Below are 24,452 nucleotides of genomic sequence, written 5' to 3'. Positions count from 1 at the left end.
TTGTATGCTCTTTGGGTCAGGGTTTATCTTTTTGCTCCGTGTTTATACAGTGCCTAGAGCAGGAGTTCTTAAACTAGGGGTCGGGACCCCTCAGGGGTCACGAGGTTATTACATGGGGAGTCGCGAGCTGTCAGCCTCACCCCAAACCCCGCTTTGCCTCCAGCATTTATAATGGTGTTAAATATATAAAAAAAGTGTTTTTAATTTATAAGGAGGTCACACGCAGAGGATTGCTATGTGAAAGGGGTCACCAGTACAAAAGTTTGAGAAGCACTAGCCTAGAGGTATGTCTAGGGATAGCTATGCAGGCATAACTCAGTAATGTAGACATAACCTGCGCCGACAAAAGGTTTTTTTCCATCGATGTAATAACACCACTTCCCTGAATGATGGTAGCTACGTCAACCAGAAGCATTCTAGTAACTTTTAAGTATAGACAAGGTCTAGCACAATTGGCCCCTGGTCCATGGCTGGTGCTCTCAGGTGCTACAATAATACAAATAATACTTCAGAATTAATATTAAGATATGAAGTTGTTTTAAAAATTGTTATAGAAGCACAAAGGTGTCTTGAAATGGAGTTATTCTACACTTTTACAATTTATCTACACAGATTCACCACCACCACTATTGCCACCCTGCAAAAAGTCATTCTTGTAAAACTATCAAGATAAATTGGATTCAGTGGGAAGCATTGTTTTGGGGCCATTTTATATTACCCCTCCAGAAATCTTGTTGGAACACAAGAATGCTATACAATGTAAGGGGCATGAAGATCATTGGCAGTTGCTGTTTCTAGGCATTGGCATAAATGACTGATCAGATATTGAACTGATACTATTGGGGATGGTACCTTGAACTTGGCACAGGCATGAACGCTGACCTAACAGCTTTTCTAGCTCTAATTACTAAAATGCATGATATCTGGTATTTTGGCCAAGAGTTATTCATTGAGGAGTTAAACTTAGTTATATATTTTTTTTTTTAAAAAGGCTGATCACTAGCTCTTGAAGTACAGTCTGGTGCTTGTTTTCCTTAAAACTTTTCAGAGGTGTGTGTGTGTGTGTGTGTGTGTGTGTGTGTGTGTGTGTGTGAGAACCAAGGAAAAGTCCTTGATTTAAAAATATGAATTATAATTTTAGAGCTGTTTTTAAATAATTTTGCAAAATATTTGGATAGCATAACCATATATTTTTCCACCTCCTATTACAATTGGAAATAAACAGACCCTCATACCAATCTCCCTAATCAGAGCCAATCCTTGCCAAAAAGTACATAGACACACAAATCTGTCCAGAGCTTGATGTTTTTTCTAAAATTAGCACTCTAGGCTTTAAGGGGGATTTCTGAGGTAGTTTGGAAATTGAGTCAGATCTTGCATTTGGAGATGGTGGCCTACCAAAGTCATTGTTGAGGTAGCTTATCTCAGGGCATTGGGATAGCTTATTCATAGTTTCCAAGGCCAGAGGTCCATTGTCATCATCATTTGTTCTGACCTCCTGTATAACACAGGTCAGAGAATTTCACTGAAAATTCCTAGCGTGTGTCTTTGAGAAAAACATCCCATCTTGATTTTAAAATTGCCAGTGATGGAGAATCCACCACCATCCTTGATAAACTGTTTTACCTTCACGATTAAAAATTTTCCCCTTATTTCCAGTCTGAATTCGTCTAGCTTCAACTTCCAGCCACTGGATCGTGTTCTACCTTAGTCTGCTAGATTGAAGAGCCCATTATTAAATATTTGTTCCCCACGTAGGTACTTAGATTGTAATCAAGTCACCCCTTAACCTTCTGTTTGTTAAATTAAATAGATTGAGTCCTTTGAATCTATCACTATATGGCTTGTTTTCTAATCCTTTAATAATTCTTGTGGCTCTTCTCTGAACACACTCATTTATCAACATCCATCTTGAATTGTGAATACCAGAACTGAACTCAGTATTTCAGCAGAGGTCACACCAGCGCCAAGTACAGAGATAAAATAACATCTCTACTCCTACTTGAGATTCCCCTGTTTATGCATCCAAGGATTGCCTTAGCCCTTTAGGCCACAGCATCGCACTTGGAACTCATGTTCAGCTGATTATCCACTACAACCCTCAAGTCTTTTTCAAAGTCACTGCATCCCAGGATAGTCCCCCATCCTGTTAGCATAGCCTAAATACATATAGATTTAGCAGTATTAAAACACGTAGTATTTGCTCGTGCCCAGTTTACCAAGCAATCCAGAATGAGTGATCTGTACTCTTCGTTATTTACCACTCCCCCAATTTTTATGTCCTCTGCAAACTTTATTAGTGATGATTTTGTTTTCTTCCAGGTCATAGTTAAATAGCATAGGGTCAAGAACTTATCCCTGCAAGACCTCACTAGAAACGCATCCATTCAATGTGATTTCCCATTTACAGTTATCTTTTAAAATGTAACAGTCACCATTTAATCCATTTAATGTGTACCAGATTAATTTTATACAGACGCTCCCCGGGTTATGCAAACCCGACTTACGCAAATCCGCACTTACGGAAAAAGTTCCGTAAGCTAGAAAGTGATTGGTGGTTTTTTGGGGTTTTGTGCGTAATGGTTGGGTATACATTCCTGACTTACGCAAAATTTGAGTTACGCAAGGCGTTCCGGAACGGAACACTTGCGTAAGTTGGGGAGTGTTTGTATTGTTCTAGCTCTTTAAGCAAAATGTTGTCCAGTACCAAATCAGATGCCTTACAGAAGTTTAAGTATATTACATCAACAGTATTACCTTCTCAATCAATCTTGCAATCTCATCAAAAAAAGAAATCAAGTTAGTCTAACAGGATCTATTTTCCATAAATCCATGTTGATTGGTATTAATTATATTACTCTCCTTTTATTCTTTATTAATTGAGTCCCTCATCAGCTGCACCATTATTTTTCCCAGGATTGATGTCAGACTTACAGGTCTATAATTACCCAGATCATCCCCTTTATCCTTTTTAAATATTGGCACAACATTAGCTTTCTTCCGGTCTTATGGAACTTCCCCAGTGTTCCAAGTTTTATTAAAAATCAACATTAATGGCCCAGCACATTCCTCAGACAACTCTTATAAAACTCTTGGAAGTAGGTTACTGGGAGTTGCTGATTTAAATGCCTCCCTGTTAATAGCTGCTGTTTAGCTCCTGAGATATTAGTGGAATAGAAAGAGTGTGATCATATGATATGACAATATCATCCTTTTTCCTCAAATACAGAGAGCAATATTTATTTAATACTTGCATTTTCTACATTATTATTGACAATTCTACCCTTTCCATCTAGTAATGGACCAATACCATTGTTAGGATTCCTTCCTATTGTCCTTAACTCTGCTGGCCATAGATTTCTCCTTGTGTTCCTTTGCTTCCCATTTCAACTTTCTGCAGTTCCTAGCTTCTGATTTATATTCATTACTATCAACTTCCTTTCCCTTGCATTTGTTATATATTATTATATATATTGCTGCTTTAACTTCCTCTCTAACCCAGGTGGCTTTTTAATCAATACCGCCTTCTTCCGCAGTTGTGGCTTTTTGGGCATCTCATAAAGTGGTCTTAAACAATTCCCAATAATCATTATTCCTAGTCTTGATTAAATTCTTCCTTCCATCTTAATTGGGTAATAATTGTTTTCAGCTCTGTGAAATTGGCCCTTTTAAAGCACCACGTATATATCTTGCTCATCTGGACTTGAGTCTGTACCTTATAAAAGCTTGCATGACTACTGCCCCCATGTGGATATAGGTTGTGTACATGGTGTAAAAAAGTTGTATTTCCAGCTGGATTGTGTTAAGAAAAAAATTTCTTTGCTTGAATGGTCCTGAATATTTCCTACATGTAACTTGATGTTCTCATTCTGTTGTTAAAGGAGCTTTAGTTTAAAAACAAAAACCACACATGCAAACTAGGACTGTTCTGAACTTCTTCATTAGAACAATAACCTATAACTTCTGTGCCTGTGTACATATATTGCATATAATATTCTCACATTCGTACTAGAAGACTTTGTTCAAACAATACTTGGCCTGGGTCAGGAGTGAAATCTGATTAACCTCTTTACCTCCATCTGGTTTCTAGTAGGAATTATTTTCTATTACAGATGGCATAGTCTCTTCAGAAGAGAATGTGTTCTTTAATAAGTGGGATTCAGCTCAATAGCAAGCTGCGTTGGAAGAGCTGCCTACCAAAGTTAGAAGAGTACCTGCGTTCACTACCATTAACTCTGGCTAGTGCTTTTGCCCCTCAAAACCAAATGAAAATATTTTTTCACTAAAAAAATTTTCACAATTAAAAGAGGAGGATGGAGGGAAGGATGGATGGATGGAATAAAGAACTGGAAACTATTGGATTCTGTTCCTAGCCCTGCCACTGACTTGGTTACCCCTGTTTGGCTATCTGTAAAACAGGGGTCATACCTGCCCCACAACATCCTGGTGATATAACATTGTTTGCAAATCATTTTGAAAGTCTCTGATGAAAAGTGCTATAGAAGTGGAAAATATCTGAGATAAATTGATTCTCTTACTGTACTGATGTTACCAGTGCAGATGAATTCACCAGATTCACTGCACATAACTTCTTGACACTGCCAAGTTACACTGAATAAAAATAAACTGCCTATGCAAAATATAGTCTTCAGTTTCCCTAGAGTGACTTGGGTGGAGGTTGGGCGGAGGGCAGTCAGCTACCTCTGGGAGGGAAGGATTCCCTCACTCTGTATCTACATTCCCAGCCATCACGAATGTTTTCTTTCCCTTTTTTTTTGCAGATGACACGATTGGTGCTGCCCAGCATGCTGGAAAGGTGAGTCACGCAAACACTATACAGACAAAGTCATCATTATTTATAGGGGAGAATCCTTTCTTTGAAAAATTCATTACTGTGACTAATCAGCCTACCCTCCATGTTTTAACAGCAGAGTATTGCTGGGTGAGTCACGCCGATGGTGCATGAATCATCAGACGGTGGAAGCCTTTTCCACTCAATTCCCTTTTATTTTTCCTCTTCCCCCTTCTCCACTGTTGTGGTGATTTCTTTTAGAACAGAATTAAAAAGCCCGTCTGACTCATTGGCGCTAACTCAACAACCTGCTATTCTGAGGGGGTGGTTACAGTTCCTGGGAATAACCTTCTTAAGGCTATTTCTCAGAGTCATTGTAAGTAAAATGGATTCAGAGAGTATGCTCTCATTATACAGTAGGAGGCATATTGAGGGCAGTGTGTGATCATATAGTAAATCAGAATTGGAGGCAACTCTTTAAAATAACAGTTAATGCACACCAGTCTTTCACTGCTGGAGACCTGTATTGACTTCCTGGTTAGATCCCAGGTAAAACTAAAGCCACAGAGTCTCAGCCTAGTGGCAGTTTTCTAGTTGATGTTGATTGTTCCATGATTTTCACAGTTTTTGCTCAAGAGCTATGCCTGGATCTCCAGGGATTGTGGAGCTGTGTGGAAGATTGCATAGCACCAGGCATGGTAGCCGTCATGATTAGTCTGCTGCTTTTGGCATCACCAAATAAATACAATGGAAGGGGAATAAATACAATGGTTCAGTACCATTTGCATAGGTAATGCAGCCTGGTGGTGTTGGTATGTAAACAAACCTAAAATATTGAAGAGCGCTTAAAGAATTAACCTTTTGTTTTGTATACCCTGGGATTCACTTTCTTAGCACACATGTGGAGGGTTCTCCTAATTCATAGGCCAAAAATTGTTTCTTGACCAAAGTGTAGGACTCATTGCTGCCCTATATGAAGCTGGCAGATGTAGTTTTGCTCATGACCATAAGTGGTATATGCCTGACTTCAAAATCAAATGCAGTAAAAATATTCTGAGTAGCTCTACTGTTGCCATGAAAGGAAGAGAGATGGACATTACTGAAGTCACTCGGCTTTTCTGAGCGGTTTAACATGGTATATACCAGGATTCTTTTAAACAAAATTAGAAATTGTAACAAATGAAAAAGGTGTAGACCATATATAAAACAACGCTGTTTAGGAGATTTTTGTGGATGTGGCTGGCAGAGATGATCTTCAGCTGTTCTTCTTCCCTTTGTTTTCACTTTTGATTGTTCCTTTTCTCTATTCACCACACACTCAGCATTGTGGCAACCTTCAAACCTCCTGTCATTTTAAAGAGGCCTCCTACTCTGTCCACTAAGCAGCCTCTTTTTCTTTAAATATCTCCTTTTAAAAGCACCTCTTTCATAAAGCTGTCCTACATTCCTTTTCAAACCTTATGTATAGCACTGTTTGGTCTTTTATTTTTGTCTTGTATCTTTTTTTCTTTGTTTCAGTTAGATTGTCACTTTCTTAGGGCAGGAACTTTGCTTTTCTGTTAAGCATGGTATACACTTACATACAACTTGACAAATATTGAGTGACATAGTCTAAATATAGACCAGGGAACCAATATATGCTGAGTTCTAGTTCTGACTAGCCATGGGCAAGTCACTTCATCTTTCTGCCTCAGTTGCCCTATCTGTAAAATGGTGATACATACTTACCTCACAGGAGAGTGAGACTTAATATTCAAAAAACGGTTTGAAGACAAAAGTCGTATTAGTGCTAAGAATTGTTCACCAATCTGAAGAACTACCCCCCCTCTTCCTCCTCCTGCCCCTCCCCCCCCCCATCATATAGAGCCATTTTAAATGATTCCCGCATCCTGGATGGCGCTCTCAGTATGGAAAGGAAAGATGGGTGACAAAAGCCTCTACATTCTTGCTGGCTCAGTTTTTGTTTTATTTTTTTGACCTTACGGGGTACAAAAACCAGTTCTGCAGCCCCCTGCACCCATGATATAAATTATTAGGCTATTAACACTGTTCAGAATCTATAGCCACAACAGATCTGGTGGCTCACCAGGCCAAGACTATGAATGGCTGTGTTTAACTGTTCTGTGTGGGTCAAACACAAACTCCTCATCTGGATTTATGGGCCTGGACAAAGTTAAGGGGGCCAGGTTGATCTGTCCAAGTGTATTATACTGACGATCCCATGATCACTAGGCATAACCTGTTCAAGGAGATAAAACTTAGTGTAATGCACTTGTGTGTCTGTGTGCACGCACGTTTGTACAATATATACCCATGTAATGTCTCAAGGGTGAAGGAATAGCAGAGCAGACTTTATAATCTCTAACGCTTTGTGTCTGTAAGGAGAATTTGACCACTCCTTGTATGTCTTTCCTCTTAATTTGTATTAAGTACAGCACTAGAATACCTTTTCTGTAAATGCTGGCATTTAGGCTTTGTGCTCTGGCTCATCTTCTGGTCCCCTAACGCTTATATTTTAAATATGACAATTATAATCTGCACTTTGTATTACACTTAGATGAGCTGTTCTACTGTAGATGTTCAGACTTTTGTCTGCTGTTTGCAAAGGTGGGAGCCTCGTGGAACTACTCAAGAAATTAAGATTTATGTCTTTATGAGCAAGAAAAATCAGTTGACTATTTTTCTAGACAAATATCAAACTATAGTAGATATTGCTATAGAAGTAGCAAGTGCATAATTACATTATGGAGGAAGCTTGCTCTTTCCACTTTGCGTACAGCTGGAGCAGGCGGTGGTTACCATAGCAACAGTGGGAAAGCTAAATATAGCATCTCTTACACTGTACTGCTTAAGGTAGAATGATGGTGAGGTGTTAGGGTGTGTTAGGCAAGTCACCTTTTTATTTATTAATGCTAATCAACTTTCTTCAGCAAACTGTTGAGGAGTGGGGCATATCAAAAGTTTAATTTACCCAGTCAAGTTTGCCAAACCAACACTCTTTCCTTGTTCAAATCACTACTTAAAAAACCTGTTTCTTCTGTGATACCTGAAAGAAACAAAGCCATAATCATGGGGTGATTGGAAACTGTTATCTCCACATCTGGATTCCCTGCCCTCTGTGGTGTTTAAATTGTGAGCTCTTCAGGTCAGGACCAGTTTTTGTTTTTGTCTTTCACAGCACTAAAGCCTTTTGTCAGCACTAAACAAGATAGTAATATATAGGGTTCTCAGTTTGTTGCATGGAAGCTATATTTATGACTTGTGGAATTTTTCATAGGGATTGCCATACTGGATCAGACCAGTAATCCATCTAGTCCAGTATTCTGTCTCTGACAATGGCCAGTGCTATCTGCTTCAGAGGAAGAAATCTACAGTAGGTTGTTATGGTATAACCTTCCCCTATGGAAAGAAGCTTCCTGACCCTCAATAGAGGCTGGCTTATGCCCTGAAGCTTAAATGTTTGTCCTTTCCAAGGCTTTAGTTTGAGTTTTAAATATTTACTATTCTTGTTTATCCACATAAATGTCTGATCCTTTTTTTGAATCCTGCTAAGCTTTTGGCCTCAATGAACTCTTGTGGCAATTACTTCCGCAGCCTAACTGTGCATGTGAAAAAGTATTTCCTTTCATCAGTTTTGAATTTCCAGTATTTCATTTTAATTAAATGTCAACTTGCTTTTGTATTACAAGAGGGTGAATCCAAAGTTCCGATCTCCTATCTCTATCCCATTAACTTGTCTGCGTGCTTTTATCATAGCTCCTCTTATTCAATCTCTTCCATGAGGTAAACAGTATGTCTTTCCAAACTCTTTGTATGAGCGTTTTTCCTTCTTCCTAATATTCTCATCAAATCCCCTGTATTTCTGCTATATCTTTTCTGAGAGAGGATGATCAGAAGGACCTGAACACAGTATTTCAGGTCAGGGTATACTATTAATTTAGAACTGCATTATATTTTCTGTATTGTTGACCCTCCCATTCCATATGCATCCTAACATTGTTTGGTTTTTTGACCATTACTGCACATTAAACAGAGGTCTTCACTGAGTTGTTTCCTTAGTGATTTTCAGGTCTTTTAGCTGAGTTACTGGTTTTTAAATCAACTCTTAAGAGGTATGATTAGTTCAAATTATTTTCTCCAATATGCATTATTTGCATTGTCAATATTCAGTTTCATCTGTCATTCTGTAGCCCATTCACGTAGCATTGTCAGGCCTTATGAAGGTCTTCTTAATAGTCTCTAGTCTGAGTAATCTAAATGGTTTTGACATCTGTAAATTTATCCATCTCACTACTCATTCCTGTTTTGAGCTCAAGAATAAATATACTAAACACCTGCTATGAAAAACTTGCGGCACCCATTGTTAATCCTTTTGCCACAGTGAAAGCTGACAATTTAGTCCTATTTTTACTTTGTCTCAGCTACTTTCTGATCCATGTTAATACTTTGCCTCTCCATCATGGCTACTGAGGAACTTTGACAAAGGCTCTAGGGAGACAAGAGGGCTGCTACACCAGTAAATAATACTATGATCAGAAACTCTGAAGCTTTAGCAGGAAACAAACAGAAATCAAGATATTTTGTGGAATTTGTTCTTCTGGTGTTAAAGCGTACCTATCAAAAATGTCACTACATCCTTGTGCTTCCAAAGCAACCTTTTTACAGTCAGTTCACAAAGTGCAGTTACATGGCTATAAGGATAGATATTTGCCAATGGACTGGAACATTAATTATGGTATTTGCAGTGGTGTTATGATACAAAAGATTTGTGAGTGCTTGTTAGTTTATTACAGAAGCTTCAATTCAGAGATATTTCAACCTCAGTTTTCCTGTTTGCTTAAAACTTCCTGTAGCGGGATGGTTACCCCTCTCCTGCCCTGAAGGGCTTAAAACAGCCCTGAGAGAGGGCTGTGGCAGGGGAAAGGCTGGGCTGATTGGAAAGCAGCCACAGCTGTGGCTGGCTTAATGAGGGCCCAGCTGGCCCTTATAAAAAGACTGTGAGCCAGAGGCCCAGAAGGAGTGTCTCTCCAGGCTGGGAGAGAGCAGGGCCTGGCTGCCTGCAAAAAAGGGTACTGGGAGTGAAGCAGGGCTGGGGAGAGCCAGAGGAGCAGGGGAGCTCCAGGCTGGCAACTCCCCAGGCTGCAGGGTCTGGTCCAAGGCCCATAGAGGTACTGGGAGGCAGAGGAAGGCAGCAGGTCCGAACCCCCTTGCCTGTAATGAGTGGCTTTTACACTGCAGTCTGCCCCAGGGAGCGGCGGCTTAGTGATGACTGGCAGTAGCCCAGACTGAGGCAAAGTGGGGATTAGAGGGTTGGGGGTTTCCCAGAGAGGGGAGACCCATAAAGACTGGTGGGGGTATTGCCAGGGGGAAGCCCCCGGGTAAAGGGGCACCGGGTCCGGGAGGGACACTGGGGCCAGTGGCAGCGGGACACCGGCCTGCAGAAGGCACTCCGAGGGCTGGAGAGCTAATTCCCTGAGACGACCAGCAGGAGGCGCCGCAGGGGTGAGTCCCGCACCGTTTATGCTTCCCCATCCCATTGCGGAAGAATTACTTGCAGTCGGAATACTAAAGAGTTACAAGATACTTGAAGGAACTTTCATTTGCTAAATCTTAATCATCGTTTTGTCAAATGATATAGTCTGAGGGCTTGTCTTCGTTACCACGCTACACTCAGTGCAGCTGCATCAATGCAGCTGTGCCAATATAGCGCATCTGGTGAAGATGCGCGAAGATGCGCTATGTCAACAGGAGAGCATTCTCCCATTGATGTAATTAGTCCACCTCAACAAGAGGTGGAAGCTATGTCAGTGGGAGAGCATCTCCCACCAGTGTAATGCGGCATAGACACTGCTTTAAGTCGATGCAACTTGCATCACTCGAGGGTAGTTTTTTCACACCCCGAGCAAGGTAAGTTACATTGACTTTAGCAGTAGTGTAGACAAGCCCTGAGTTGGGGTTTGGAAGGTAAATACAAGGTCAGCTGATAGCCAATGTGTCAGATCAATGCTTAAAATGTAGGCTTTACTGTGTGGGGTACCAAACATGTTTGGTATCTAGAGGATTGTCTTCTGTTGTGTATTTCTAGTCTAGCCTGTCCATCAACAAAAAAATTACTTCAAAATTTGAACAGTGGGTATGGGTACTTGTTACTACCTCACAAGGGCATTGTGAACTGATGTTTATAAACCATGCCAGGTCCCCTTATGAAAGATACTATAGAAGTGCAAAATATATTACAAATTTCTCCTATTATTTCTGCCACTTTAGCAGAGATTTGAAAGCTGCCCTTGGGCATCTGTTAAGTTGCCCTTGCAACTCTTAGCTGGGAAAAGTTTTGAAACCTTGAGCCTAGATGTACAGGGCCTAATTCTTCTAGTACAGTAGTTTAACATTTGTGTAACTTCACTGGCTTCAGTGGAGTTACTCCTGATTAATACGTGCACAAAAAGAGAATCAGGCCCATGTCTATTATAGCCATTAGAAGACAAATTACAAATCTCTGAACTATTTTTCTTTTATTTAAATGGTAAATGAAACTACATGACCCCTATTGAAAGTAAACATTTCCCTTTAGTTAACAGACACTTATGAAGCCTGTAAGTCATGTGTTCTTTCCTGCAAGTGACTGTGCTTTCATTGCCTTTCAGATCTAAAGGAATAATCCTGAATATCTCTTCAGCTGCTGGCATGTATCCATCTCCACTGCTCACTCTGTACTCAGCAACCAAGGTACGCTTTCTTTTTGGTATGCTCCAATCTGAACTGTCACAACAGAAACGTAACAATAAAAGCTATAAGAATAAATGTTTCTGGGGTCCCTCTATTGATGGTTTGAAGTAAGAGTTTGTCTACACTGCTCTGCGTTTCAGAGTACGGGGATATGAATATCAGTGTGCACTAGTGCTGTGTTGTGACTCCCCTGTGTGGATGCTGTGTGCATGAACTGAAAGGTTCCTAGCTCACATTAATGTGATCCCCTTCAAATAGGACTACATTAAATGTGAAGTAGAAACCTTTTTGTTTGTGCCTGCAGTGTCCACGCAGGGGAGTTACAGCTCAGCACTTCAATGCACATTGCTAGTCACACCCTCATAGTATGAACTGCAGGCAGTGTAGACATGCTCTAAAAGTAGTGGTTATTGAACTTAATTTTTTGCAAACAATGAAAGCTTGGGTGGGGTAGGAGAGAAAACAAGGCATACTGGTTTTGTTATCGTGTCCACCTAATGTTTTGTGAGGTCTGCATATACTTATCACAGCTGCATTTTTTTAAACGCTCAAATAATTTGATATCTTATTTAAAGGAGGACATTAACAAAAGGCAAACTTGGTGTGGGGTGGACCCATGGGCACAGAACATGTGTGAAAATTAGTCTATATACAGAAAGATATTGGATCTTTTCTCCCTCTGGTCTTACTGAAGATATTTTTGAACATGATTCTCCTGTTGTGTGATAGATTACACCCTACACTTTAGTCCTGTCCATTGTTTCTATTAAAGTTACACCCTGTTTCCTCCATTGGGCCCTATATACACAACTTAAGATATCCACTTACAAGTTTTGACTGTTTGAATTTGGAAACAATCAGACTAGTTTAAAAAGTTCATCACTGGAAAAACAACATTCTAAATGTTTCTAGCTTTTTATTATTTTTTTGGCTGTCTCATTTTACAGTTTCAGTAAAATGTTGTACTGGTCTATGAAAACAATCCTGTGCAGTACATCTTCACTCTTTCAAAAGTATTGTCCTACCACCATGTCACCACTTCAACCCAATTCTATGAGCTCTGCCATCCCTGGCCTTAGTCATCCATGCAAGTTATAGGAGCCTCATTTAAAAATGTTTGTTTTATTTCTTTATTTCTCACTGCCGTGGAGAAGGGATGTCAAAACAGCTTTTTTCCAATAGCAGATAGTATAAATCCGTGCAAGTGGACCACCAGTGCAGTTCACGCAGAATATTATTTATCACTACTTGCATTAGTTTGAATGCTATTCTTATAGCTTTTAAAGTGTGTTCCATACTAGGTATTGCAGCAAATTGTTGGCTTTCTTTCTCTCTCCTGATTTCAGTGTTCTAGCTAGTTCAATTTTTTTTTTAAGTGATATAAAACACACAGAAGCTACTCGTCATTTATTGAATGTGTTTACAGACTTGCACATGCTGTGATTTTAAAGAGATTTCACTGCATTTATAATGTTGACTTCTCCAAAGATACCATCTGTGCAGGATTCCCAGTCCTCTCCCTTCTGCTAGCACCCAACAACCATAACTCCCTGAGCTATTTTTGTGGCAGTAGTAGCTAGTAGAATTACCAGCAATCCCTCTTCCCTCAGCTGGTGGTAGTGAACCATCACTAAGCTTTAACCATTACCCTATGAAACTTTCTGTCATTTCCTTTTTGAACCACGGTCACTAAAGAAGTTTCCCACAGAAACTGCAACCATCAAGCTACTTTTTCATTGCACTAAATTTGTCTGCCTTGATATCCTTCTATGTTCTCTCATCGGGTCTGCCCCTCCCTTTTTTTGTAATGCTGTGGCTCTTCAGCTGCCATTGGCCCATGAGATAACCAATAGGGTATTGTCCTACAGTTAGAGATCTTGGCAGAACCGCAGTTCAGTGGTTGAAGTCTTTCTGATTGGCCCCAGCATTCAGCCTCCATTTTTACCTTGACGCTTCATCTTTCTATGTTTGGGAGTTAATTTGACTCCAAAGCTACTTGTTGTGTGGGTTTTTAGGATGTCCTCCATCCACTTGAGCCCTAAAAAGGCAATAAGAGTCCATGGGGCAGAAGAATGTCTAATGGATGAGTAGAAGGGGAAAGTATCAGATCTGTGTACAAATGTCAAGCTGAGCACTCAAGCAGTATGGCACTCCTGGAAACTACCTTAAGTACAGCCCAAGGCCTAGCCCCTAGTGCTTCAAGGATTTCTTTTTCTAAGAACATGTTTGAGTCAGCGTTCAGCACTAATCACCAGACTGTCAGTGCCACCCATGTCAGAGCAAATCCAGTTTCCCTTTGGGCTCAGCAGGATAGTTTCGTCTTCAGAGAGTCCTGAATCCTCCCTCTGAGGTATTAGCAGTCGCTAATACCTTCCAGACCTTGCTACCTGAAGTCACAGGTTCCTGAGTTCCACCTGCTCTGAGGCATTACTTCCTTACAAGAAGAGGCACTGAGTGATCAGCTGCCATCTGATGCATCCCTGCTAAAGTCCTTTAGATATGAAAATGTACTCTGTTCACACAATCCGAGCTGCCATATGCCTAGCAGGAAGGAAGAACACAAGTCTCATGCAAACTGAGTTGATCCATGATATATCCTCACATGTGGTGCATATATCAGATAGTGATGCATCAGGTTCCCATAGGGAATCCAATGAGGTGGATCACTTCACCACTTGCCTGAATAAGAAGCTACCACTCTTCTTCTCATGACCCTGAGAAGAGCTAGGTCTAGCAAAACACTGCCTTCTTTGAGTGGTGGTCCCTATTGTATTCCACTGAGGGTTATGTGCATGAACCATGCTCCCGGAGCCAGAACTTTTGAGAGTTGTACTGTTCAGCAGTCCGCGCATGCACTCTGCACTGCCTCATGTCTTCCCCCGAGGTGATAAAGGACATGGCAGGACTCCGGTGTCTCCAGTTCCTTTTCACCACCTCATGGTCTGAGTCAGAGCTTTTACTTTCCTATCATCCTTGTAACACACTTTACAAAAATATCCTTAGTACTGTTCGTAGTTTAGATTTATTTTATTCTGTATCCCCTTTTTTATTTTTGTTCAAATTTTCCTTTCGTGACAGACTTAGAACTTGGGACACTGCTTCGGTGGCAATTCCCGCCACTACCACCCGCACCCCACCCCGAGTATTCAGGCCTGGGTACAGGATTATACTGAAGATGTCGAGGTTCAAAACCTGTGCTTCCCACCTTCACTCATTTTCTATCAGCAATGAGCACTAGCACTGTTTGTACTGCTTCGGGGAAGCCCACATTGCGGCTAGGTGCAGTATCTGCCTGTCCTTTCCTGCCCATACTTGAGAGGATTGGACTCTCTGCCTCAGGAAACACTTTATGGAGGCTGCCATGAGTCAGTCATTGGATCCTGGCCAAGGAACCCCCCAGTACATTGGCCTGAACATGTGAAGAGTGTTCCCCCTACTGCAGAACCTCCATCTGGATCCGCCGGTACTAGTGCTAAGCACCCCGTGCCGGGGCCTAGCCATGAAGCAGGGAAGAATGCACATAAGCATGGCAGCAAATCTTCCTTCAAGTCTAAGACAGATTTGGCACCAATCATGGGTTCCAGCCACGAAGGAGCCATGTGTTCCAAGTCTCTCAAGACCAAGAAACAGCCATACCCATCACTGGATCCACTTGTACTGATCCTGTGACTCTGCCTGCTCTGACTCCGCCGGAGTCACAGGAAATGTCAGTCCCCAGACAGATGCAGTTTCCGGTACCAGGCCCTCCAACGGAAAGGATATCATTGACCCCTGGGAGACTTAGAAGCGCCCTGGTCCCCACGAGTTGTTTGCACTGGAGGGACTGTGGTCTCTACGGGCCCCAATCTGATCACTAAGTCGAAGGAACCCTTATCCGCTATGTTCCTGCCTCCCCCCATTGGCGAGATTTCTGACTCCTATGATTCTGATGATACGGATATCCGACGTGGTCCATGGATCCTGTTCCGGGTGCACGATGACCAGAAGGTTCTTACAGCATGGCAATTCCCCACCTTGCCTGACCCACAGAGTTGGTATCCAGCACCATGGTCACAGGCTACATAACCGCAGGGTCAACTGGGTTGGCCATACTGGAGCTCATGGCCCCAGCATTCACACTCCAAATGAGCTACTTCCTAGACCCCAAAAAGAATGTAGTATGGAGACTGATATTGGCAACCATTCCATTTCCAAACAAAGATCCTGCATGGTCACACTTGCAACAATCATTCCCTCCCTAGAAAAAGGCATGTGGTTTATGGCTCTCGATATGCAGGATGCCTACTTCCATTTCTATATACACCCGACACACAGAAGGTTCTTGAGGTTCAAGGTGGGACCTTGACACCTTCAATATAGGGTACTACTGTTTGGACTTACCACTGCCCAGGGAGTATTCACCAAAGTTTTCTCAGTGGTTGGAACCAGACATCAGAGGATCCCCATTTTTCCCTATCTGCATGATTAGCTATGGTAGCATGGTGCAAAGAAGCAGCCCAGGAATCGATGTCCCAACTCCTTCTACTCCTCTCCTCCCTGGGGATCAATGTCAAAAATCAAGCCCTACACAATCACTGGAGTTCATAGGAGCTCTCATAGATGCAACTTCTGCCTGAGTTCCAGGTTCCAGACAATGTGAGAACTAATCATTTGGGTGACTTCCAACCTTTCGGTTCTGGCCAAAATCTGCCTTTGTCTTGGTACACATGGCGAGATCCACATATGTCATGTCCTTCGCTCGCCTACACTTGCGCCTCCTTCAGCTGTAGCTCCAAAGAGTCTACTCCCCCGCTCATCAACCTATGCATACTCTGCTCAGCATGCCACCAGAAGTCCTTTCCTCACTACAATGGTAGATGGACCCACTATGGGTCTGCTCGGGGATGACCTTCCTCTCATCCTCACCCACTGTGACTATCCTAACAGATGCATCCCTCACAGCCTGGGGCGCCCACATGGGCAACTGCATGAAACAAGGCACCTGGACACCACGGGACACCAGGATGCACGTAAGCATATTGGAACTCTGGGTAGTATGCAAAGCTTGCCAGGTGTTCCTGCCAACATTTCAGGGCTGACACGTTCTCATCATGTCAGACACCACCACAGTCTTTTACTTAAATAAGCAAGGGGGAACGAGATCCCAAGCCCTGTGTGCCGAAACTATATACCTATGGGAATGTGCATAGACTCATAAAACTGGAAGGAACCTCAAGAGGTTATCTAGTCCAGTCCCCTGCACTCGTGGCAGGACTGCTTATCTAGACCATTCCTGACAGGTGTTTGTCTAACCTGCTCTTAAAAAATCTCCAATGATGGAGATTCCACAACCTCCCTAGGCAATTTATTCCCGTGCTTAACCACCCTGACAGGAAGTTTTTCCTAATGTCCAACCTAAGCCTCCCTTGCTGCAATTTAAGCCCATTGCTTCTTGTCCTATCCTCAGAGGTTAAGACAAACAATTTTTCTTCCTCCTTCTTGTAACAACCTTATTTGCTTATTTTCATAAACTTTTATTACGTCCCCTCTCAGTCTTCTCTTTTCCAGACTAAACACACCCAGTTTTTTCAATCTTACCTCATAGGTCATGTTTTCTAGACCTTTAATAATTTTTTTTACTCTTCTCTGACTCTCTCCAATTTGTCCACATCCTTCCTCAAATGTGGCGCCCAGAACTGGACACAATATTCCAGTTGAGGCCTAATCAGTGCAGAATAGAGCAGAAGAATTACTTCTCGTGTCTTGCTTACAACACTCCTGCTAATATATCCCAGAATGATGTTCGCTTTTTTTGCAACAGCGTTACACTGTTGACCCATATTTAGCTTGTGGTCCACTATGACCCGCAGATCCCTTTCCGCAGTACTCCTGCCTAGGTAGTCATTTCCCATTTTGTATGTGTGCAACTGATTGTTCCCGCCTAAATGGAGTACTTTGTATTTGTCCTTATTGAATTTCATCCTATTTACTTCAGACCAATTTTCCAGTTTGTCCAGATCATTTTGAATTGTAATCCTATCCTCCAAACCGCTTGCAACCCTTCCCAGCTTGGTATCGTCCGCAAACTTTATAAGTGTACTCTGTATGCCATTATCTAAATCATTGATGAAGATATTGAACAGAACCGGACCCAGAACTGATCCCTGCCGGACCCCACTTGTTATGCCCTTCCAGCCTGACTCGAATCACTGATTACTCTCTGGGAACATTTTTCCAACCAGTTTTGCACCCACCTTTATAGTAGATTCATCTAGGTTGCTTTTCCCTAGTTTGTTTATGAGAAGGTCATGCAAGACAGTATCAAAAACTTTACTAAAGTCAAGATATACCATGTCTACTGCTTTCCACCTATATAGGCTTGTTACCCTGTCAAAGAAAGCTATCAGGTTGGTTTGACACTATTTGTTTTTGACAAATCCATGCTGGCTGTTACTTATCACCTTATTATCTTCTTGATGTTTGCAAATTGATTGCTTAATTATTTGCTCCATTATCTTTCCGGGTACAGAAGTTAAGATGGCTGGCCTGTAATTCCCTGGGTTGTCCTTATTTTCCTTTTTATTGATAGGAATTATATTTGCCCTTTTCCAGTCTTCTGGAATCTCTCCCGTCTTCTATGACTTCTCAAAAGATAATTGCTAATGGCTCAGCTATCTCTTCCTTGAGTATTCTAGGATGCATTTCATCAGGCCCGGATGACTTGAAGACATCTAATTTGTCCAAGTAATTTTTAACTTGTTCTTCCCTTATTTTAGTCTCTACTGATCCTACTTCATTTTCACTGGCATTCACTACGTTAGATGTCCAATCACCACCAACCTTCTTGGTGAAAACCGAAACAAAGAAGTCATTAAGCACCTCTGCCATTTCCACATTTTCTGTTGTTATTTTTCCCCCCTCATTGAGTAACAGGCCTACCCTGTCCTTGGTCTTCCTCTTGCTTCTAATGTATTTGTAGAATGTTTTCTTGTTACCCTTTATGTCTCTAGCTAGTTTGATCTCGTTTTGTGCCTTGGCCTTTCTAATTTTGTCCCTACATACTTGTGTTATTTGCTTATATTCATACTTTGTAATTTGACCTAGTTTCCACTTTTTGTAGGACTCTTTTTTTTATTTTTAGATCAAAGCCAGGGTGGTCTCTTGCCATACTTCCTATCTTTCCTACGCAGTGGGATACTTTCCTCTTGTGCCCTTAATAAAGTCTCTTTGAAAAACTGCCAACTGTCTTTTATTGTTTTTCCCCTTAGACTTGCTTCCCCTGGGATCTTACCTACCAACTCCCTGAGTTTGCTTGTCTGCCTTCTTGAAATCCATTGTCTTTATTTTGCTGTTCTCCCTCCTACCATTCCTTAGAATCATGAACTCATCATTTCATGATCACTTTAATCCAAGCTGCCTTCCACTTTCAAATTCTCAAACAGTTCCTCTCTATTTGTCAAAATCAAATCTAGAACAGCCTCTCCCCAGTAGCCGTCTCCACCTTCTGAAATAAAAAATTGTCTCCAATACATTCCAAGAACTTATTGGATAATCTGTGCCCTGCTGTGTTATTTTCCCAACAGATGTCTGGGTAGTTGAAGTCCCCCATCACCACCAAGTCGTGTGCTTTGGATGATTTTGTTAGCTGTTTAAAAAAAGCCTCATCCACCTCTTCTTCCTGGCTAGGTGGTCTGTAGTAGACCCCTACCATGACAGCACCCTTGTTTTTTATCCCTTTTATTCTTACCCAGAGACTTTCAACAAGTCTGTCTCCTATTTTCATCTCAATCTTAGTCCAAGTGTATACATTTTTAATATATAAGGCAACACCTCGCCCCTTTTTTCCCTGCTAGTCCTTCCTGAGCAAGCTGTACCCTTCGATACCAATATTCTAGTCATGTGTATTATCCCACCAGGTCGCTGTGATGCCAAGTATGCCATAGTTGTATTTATTTACTAGCATTTTGAGTTCTTCCTGTTTATTCCCATACTTCTTGCATTAGTATACAGACATCTAAGATACTGATTTGATTTCCCCTGCCAGTTCTGTCTTGTCTCTCCTTTATCCCTGTTGTAACAGCCCATGCTCCCCCCAAATTCCAAAACTTCTCTCAGGTATCCATGTTCTTGACTTACCTGTGGGCTTTGGTCACCTGCCCCCTTTGAACCTAGTTTAAAGCCCTCCTCACTAGGTTAGCCAGTCTGTATCCAAATATGCTCTTCCCCTTCCTCGATAGATGGACCCCATCTCTGCTTAGCAGCCCTCCTTCCTGGAACAGCATCCCGTGGTCAAGGAAGCTGAAGCCTTCCTGGCGACACCATCTTCGTAGCCAGGCATTCATCTCCAGGATGCCTCTCTCTGCCTGGGCCCCTACCCTTGACCGGACGGATCGAAGAGAACACCACCTGCGCTCCCAACTCCTTCACCCTTACTTCCAGAGCCCTGTAGTCACTTCTGATCTGCTGAGGGTCATAACTCGCAGTATCATTAGTGCCCACATGGATGAGTAGCATGAGGTCGTAGTCAGAGGGCCGGATGATCCTTGACAATCCTTCCGTAAGGTCTCTGATACGGGCCCCTGGCAGGCAGCATACCTCCCGGGATGCCATGTCAGGGTGACAGATGGGTGCCTCTGTCCCCCTCAGAAGAGTCACCAACCACCACTACCCTACATTTCCTCCTGGGAGTGTTGGCTGTGATCCTCCCAACCTTGGGGGTACATGGCTTCTTCTCCTCCTCTGGGGGTGATTCCTCATCGCTCGTTGCCAGGGCAGCATATCGCTTTTCCATCACCATGGTGGATGGGTTGGGAGTAGGGGTGGAGCACTGCCTGCTGCCAGAAGTAACCAGCAGCCAGTGTCCTCCCTGTGACAGAGCCATATTCTCCTCCCCCGGTGGTGTGACAGCAGTCCTCTGTAGCTGGATAGTTTCCTCAGCTACATGTGAATACTCTCGAGGAATTCCTCATGGGCACGGATGCTCCTCAGCCTAGCCACCACCTCCTGTAGCTCTCCCACCTGCTTCCTGAGAGATTCCACCAGCAGGCACCTTTTGCACTGGATGGTCCTCCCGAGCCTGGCTTTCTGAGAGTGGGAAATGCAGGCCACAGTCTCTGCAAATCCACACCAGGATCTGGGTAAAGGTATCCATGGTTCTTCTTTAAGTGATTGCTCATGTGTATTCCACAGTAGGTGTGCGTGCTCGCCATGTGCACCAGTGTCGAAAGTTTTTCCCTTAGCAGTATCCGTACTGAGGGAGCGCCGCTGCGATCCGTACTGAGGGAGCGCCGCTGTGACCCCTAGAGTGGCGCCTCTGTACCGCGTTATAAGGGGAGCTGCGCACTTCCCCCACCCTCAGTTCCTTCTTGCCGCCAGTGAAGGTAGTCGGAACTTTGTGCTCCAGCTCTGCTGCAGCCTTCCCTTCTTGACCTTAGTGGTATCGTTTGTGGATTGTTTCTCCAGTTGTTAGAGTGGGCTCGGGGCATGTCCCGTGCCCCAGGCTTCAAGTCGTGTGACTCCTGTCGCCGTTCTATGCCTAGGAGTGACCTGCACACTGAGTGTCTCTGCTGTCTGGGTGAGATTCACATTAGCGACTGTTACAAGATCTGCAGGTCGTTCAAGCCAAGAACCAAGAAGGAGAGAGACATTAGACTTCGGGCTCTCCTGATGGAGTCGGCGCTGGCCCCAACGCCGGTATGCCGTTCGGACTCGGCACCGGCCACCGCGTCATCGGTGCGGAGTGAGGCCCCTTCGACCAGTCGGCGCCGCTCTCCTTCCAAAAAGCAAGGGAAGGGCCCGGCCTCGCAGCGGCGCCGTGACAAGGAAAAGCGGGAGGCTGGTCCCACGCTGGGCAGCCCTCAGTCCCCCCCGGGCTCAAGGCCTCCGACTCGTGTGGAGCGGAGCAGCCCGGCACTGTCGGCCCGTGCATCCCCACCGGTACGGATGCCGTCGATGCCGGAGTGTTGCAGGCTGCGAAGGACATTATGAACCTGCCAGTCCCAAGCACGCAGCCGAGCACGGGCCCCAGGTCTCGTGGCAAGCCTCCATTGGGTGCCCACAAGACCTCTCCAGTCAGCCGCAGTCCCCACTCCGAGGACCACTTCCCGCACCACTCGGCGTGCAGTGGTCGCTCGTCTTGCAGCTCCCGCCCACCCTTGACACCGGCCAGACCATCCGGGTTGCCGTCAGGACGGGCGTCGCGGGGACCCTCGACACCGCCTGCCAGTGAGCGTAGGCACCGAGAGAGGCACCGGGAGCACTCGCCCGCATGGCGTGGGTACCGCAACTGCTCTCGACGGGATAGATGTCGTCGTTCCCGTTCCAGCTCCCAATCAGCTACACGCTGTACTCGAGACTCCCCCCGGGGTGCCTCGGCTCCAGGGTGCCGGACCGCGCGTCGCCATCACGGATACCGAAGTCGTTCTTCGGGTGGGTACCGTTCCTCGACGTCGAGGTCCGGGTCCCGAGGGAGACGACGTCATAGGCACCGTTCCTACCGCTCCCGGGGCACCGAGCATTCGTCAACAGCCTCGGCGCCCGGCCACCCATCCTTGGTCCACGCGGCTCAGCCGGGACACATAGTGCCATCGGGCTCTCAGCTGGGTCAATGGCAAGGGGCCCCGTGGCAAGGACAGTGGTGCCAGTGGGCACCGTGGCCACTGATGCCAGCCCAGACGGGGGCTCGTTCGGTTGCTGGAGCATCTCAGGCTACATCGGCCTCGTCCGGCCGCCTACGGGACAAGTCGGCAGGTCATGAGTCGGTGGACCCGTGCCCCGACTCTGATCTGGGGCTCGATGCTCCGGCACCGACCGAGGCTCCATGCAGGCCCTCTCCCCGGCACCGGACGACACCATAATGGCGCCTCCGCCCTCAGTCCCACAGGAGGACTTCAAGGCACACCAAGACCTGCTAAAGTGTGTGGCATCCAGCCTCCAGCTGCAGGCTGAGGAGATGGAGGGTCCGTCCGATTCCCTCTTCAACGTCCTGTCTCCCTCGGCACCGGGCCGCGTGGCCCTGCCCCTGCACCAGGGTATTGCCAACATCTCCAACACCCTGTGGCAAACCCCTGCCTCCTTGGCCCCTATCTCCAAAAAGGCAGAGAGGAAATACTTTGCTGGCCAAGGACCACAAATACCTCTATTCCAAGCTGGCACCCAACTCGCTCGTGGTGGAATCGGTAAACCACAGGGAGCAACAGGGCCAGCCCGCTCCCACCCCCAAAAATAAGGACGCCAGACAGCTGGATTCCTTTGGGAGAAAGCTTTATTCCTCTGCGAGTTTCCAGCTTAGGGTAGCCAACCACCAGGCCTTACTGAGCAGGTATGACTTCAACCTTTGGGAGTCTCTGCCTAAGTTCGAGCCCCTCCTCCCGGATCGGGATAGGAAGGACTTCAAGGCACTGGTGGAAGAGGGGGCGGCGGCTGCTAAAGCGGCCCTGCAAGCGGTGTCGGATGCAGCTGACACTGCGGCTCGCTTGATGGCTTCCGCGATTTCCATGCTCAGGGCGTTGTGGCTCCTGTTGTTGGGACTGTGAACGGAGGCCCAATCCCTGATGCAGGACCTTCTGTTCGATGGGAAGGCACTCTTTGCGGGCCAGATGGACGTCAGGCTGCATGGGATGAAAGATTCCCGCCCTACCTTGCAGATCTTGGGCCTCTACATCCCTCCGGACAAGGCCAAATCGCTTCCGGCAGCTCAACCTGCGAGGAGCAGATACGAGCCTCGTATAAAAGACCCAGAGACCAGAAACGCCGGTCTCAGCGGCAGTCCCGCTCTGCCCTGCAGCCTGGGCCCTCCAAGGGCAAGAGGCAGGGAAAGAGGCGGTTTTGACTATTTGCAGGGGGGCACCGGGCCTGTTGCCAGGGAGACCCCCCCCCCCCGTTTAATAAAGTTGGTGTTCTGCAACCGATTGTCTGCCTTCCACAGGGCGTGGTCCCATATAGCATCGTTTCAGTGGGTCCTCAGTACCATTTCCAAGGGCTACATGTTGCAGTTCACCTCACCCCCACCAAATCACCCACCCTCCATGATGGCCCATTCTCGACCTGCTGGACCTAAACCGGTTTCTAGTCCGTTCCAAGTTCTGCATGGTGTCCCTGGCCTCTATTATCCCCTCCCTAGACCCAGGGGACTGGTACGCAGCCCTGGACCTTCAGGACGCGTATTTTCATATCTATATTTTCGAGGGGCACAGGCGCTTCCTCCACTTTCTGGTGGGGATGGACCACTACCAGTTTGTGGTCTTCCCGTTTGGCCTATCCACGGCACCCAGGGTTTTTACGAAATGTATGGCTGTGGTAGCAGCCTACCTCAGGCGGGAGGGGGTACAGATCTTTCCTTACCTGGACGACTGGCTCCTCAAGGGGGAGTCCCGCTCCGCGGTAAAGACCCACGTGGAGCTGCTCCTATTGACATGCACCGGTCTCGGCCTAGTGATGAACGAGACCAAATCAACATTAGTTCCCGTCCAGCGCATAGAGTTCATTGGGGCCCTGCTGGACTCCTCGAGGGCCACAGCCTCTCTCCCCCTGGACAGGTTCGAGACCCTAAGGGATCTCATTGCCTCAGTCACGGCTTTCCCGGTGACCATGGCGAGGGCGTGCCTTCGAATTCTGGGGCACATGGCGGCGTGTACGTACGTGGTCCGCCATGCCAGACTCCGTATGAGGCCCCTCCAGATCTGGCTAGCCTCCCAATTCTCCCAAGCTCGGGACGGCCTAGACAAGGTGCTCACAGTTCCGTCCCCGATACTGGGTTCCCTTCAGTGGTGGTCTTGCCCGAGCAATATGCTGCAAGGAGTTCCCTTCCGGGATGCCAGCCCGTCCATAGACCTGGTGTCCAATGCTTCGGACCTCGGCTGGGGAGCCCACATAGGGAACGTGCAGACCCGGGGAATGTGGTAGACTCCGGACTTGTCCCTTCACATAAATGTCAGAGTTCAGGGTGGTGCGG

The 24,452-nt window shown here is 45.1% G+C and overlaps 1 protein-coding gene across 1 annotated transcript in view; it reads left to right on the top strand.

Moving 5' to 3' along the window:
- The window catches only part of HSD17B12 (hydroxysteroid 17-beta dehydrogenase 12), a 160,122-nt gene that overhangs the window by 117,612 nt on the left and 18,058 nt on the right, over positions 1 to 24,452 (top strand). The window contains exons 7-8 of the mRNA XM_065404110.1: positions 4,782 to 4,816; positions 11,440 to 11,521. Coding sequence (XP_065260182.1) covers positions 4,782 to 4,816; positions 11,440 to 11,521 — 117 coding nt within the window. The remainder of the gene's footprint in view (positions 1 to 4,781; positions 4,817 to 11,439; positions 11,522 to 24,452) is intronic.

Source organism: Emys orbicularis, chromosome 4, assembly GCF_028017835.1.
Source record: "Emys orbicularis isolate rEmyOrb1 chromosome 4, rEmyOrb1.hap1, whole genome shotgun sequence".
NCBI classification, from domain to species: Eukaryota; Metazoa; Chordata; order Testudines; family Emydidae; genus Emys; species Emys orbicularis.
The sequence above is the reverse complement of the archived record's forward strand: the minus strand, read 5'-3'. Positions and strand labels throughout refer to the sequence as shown.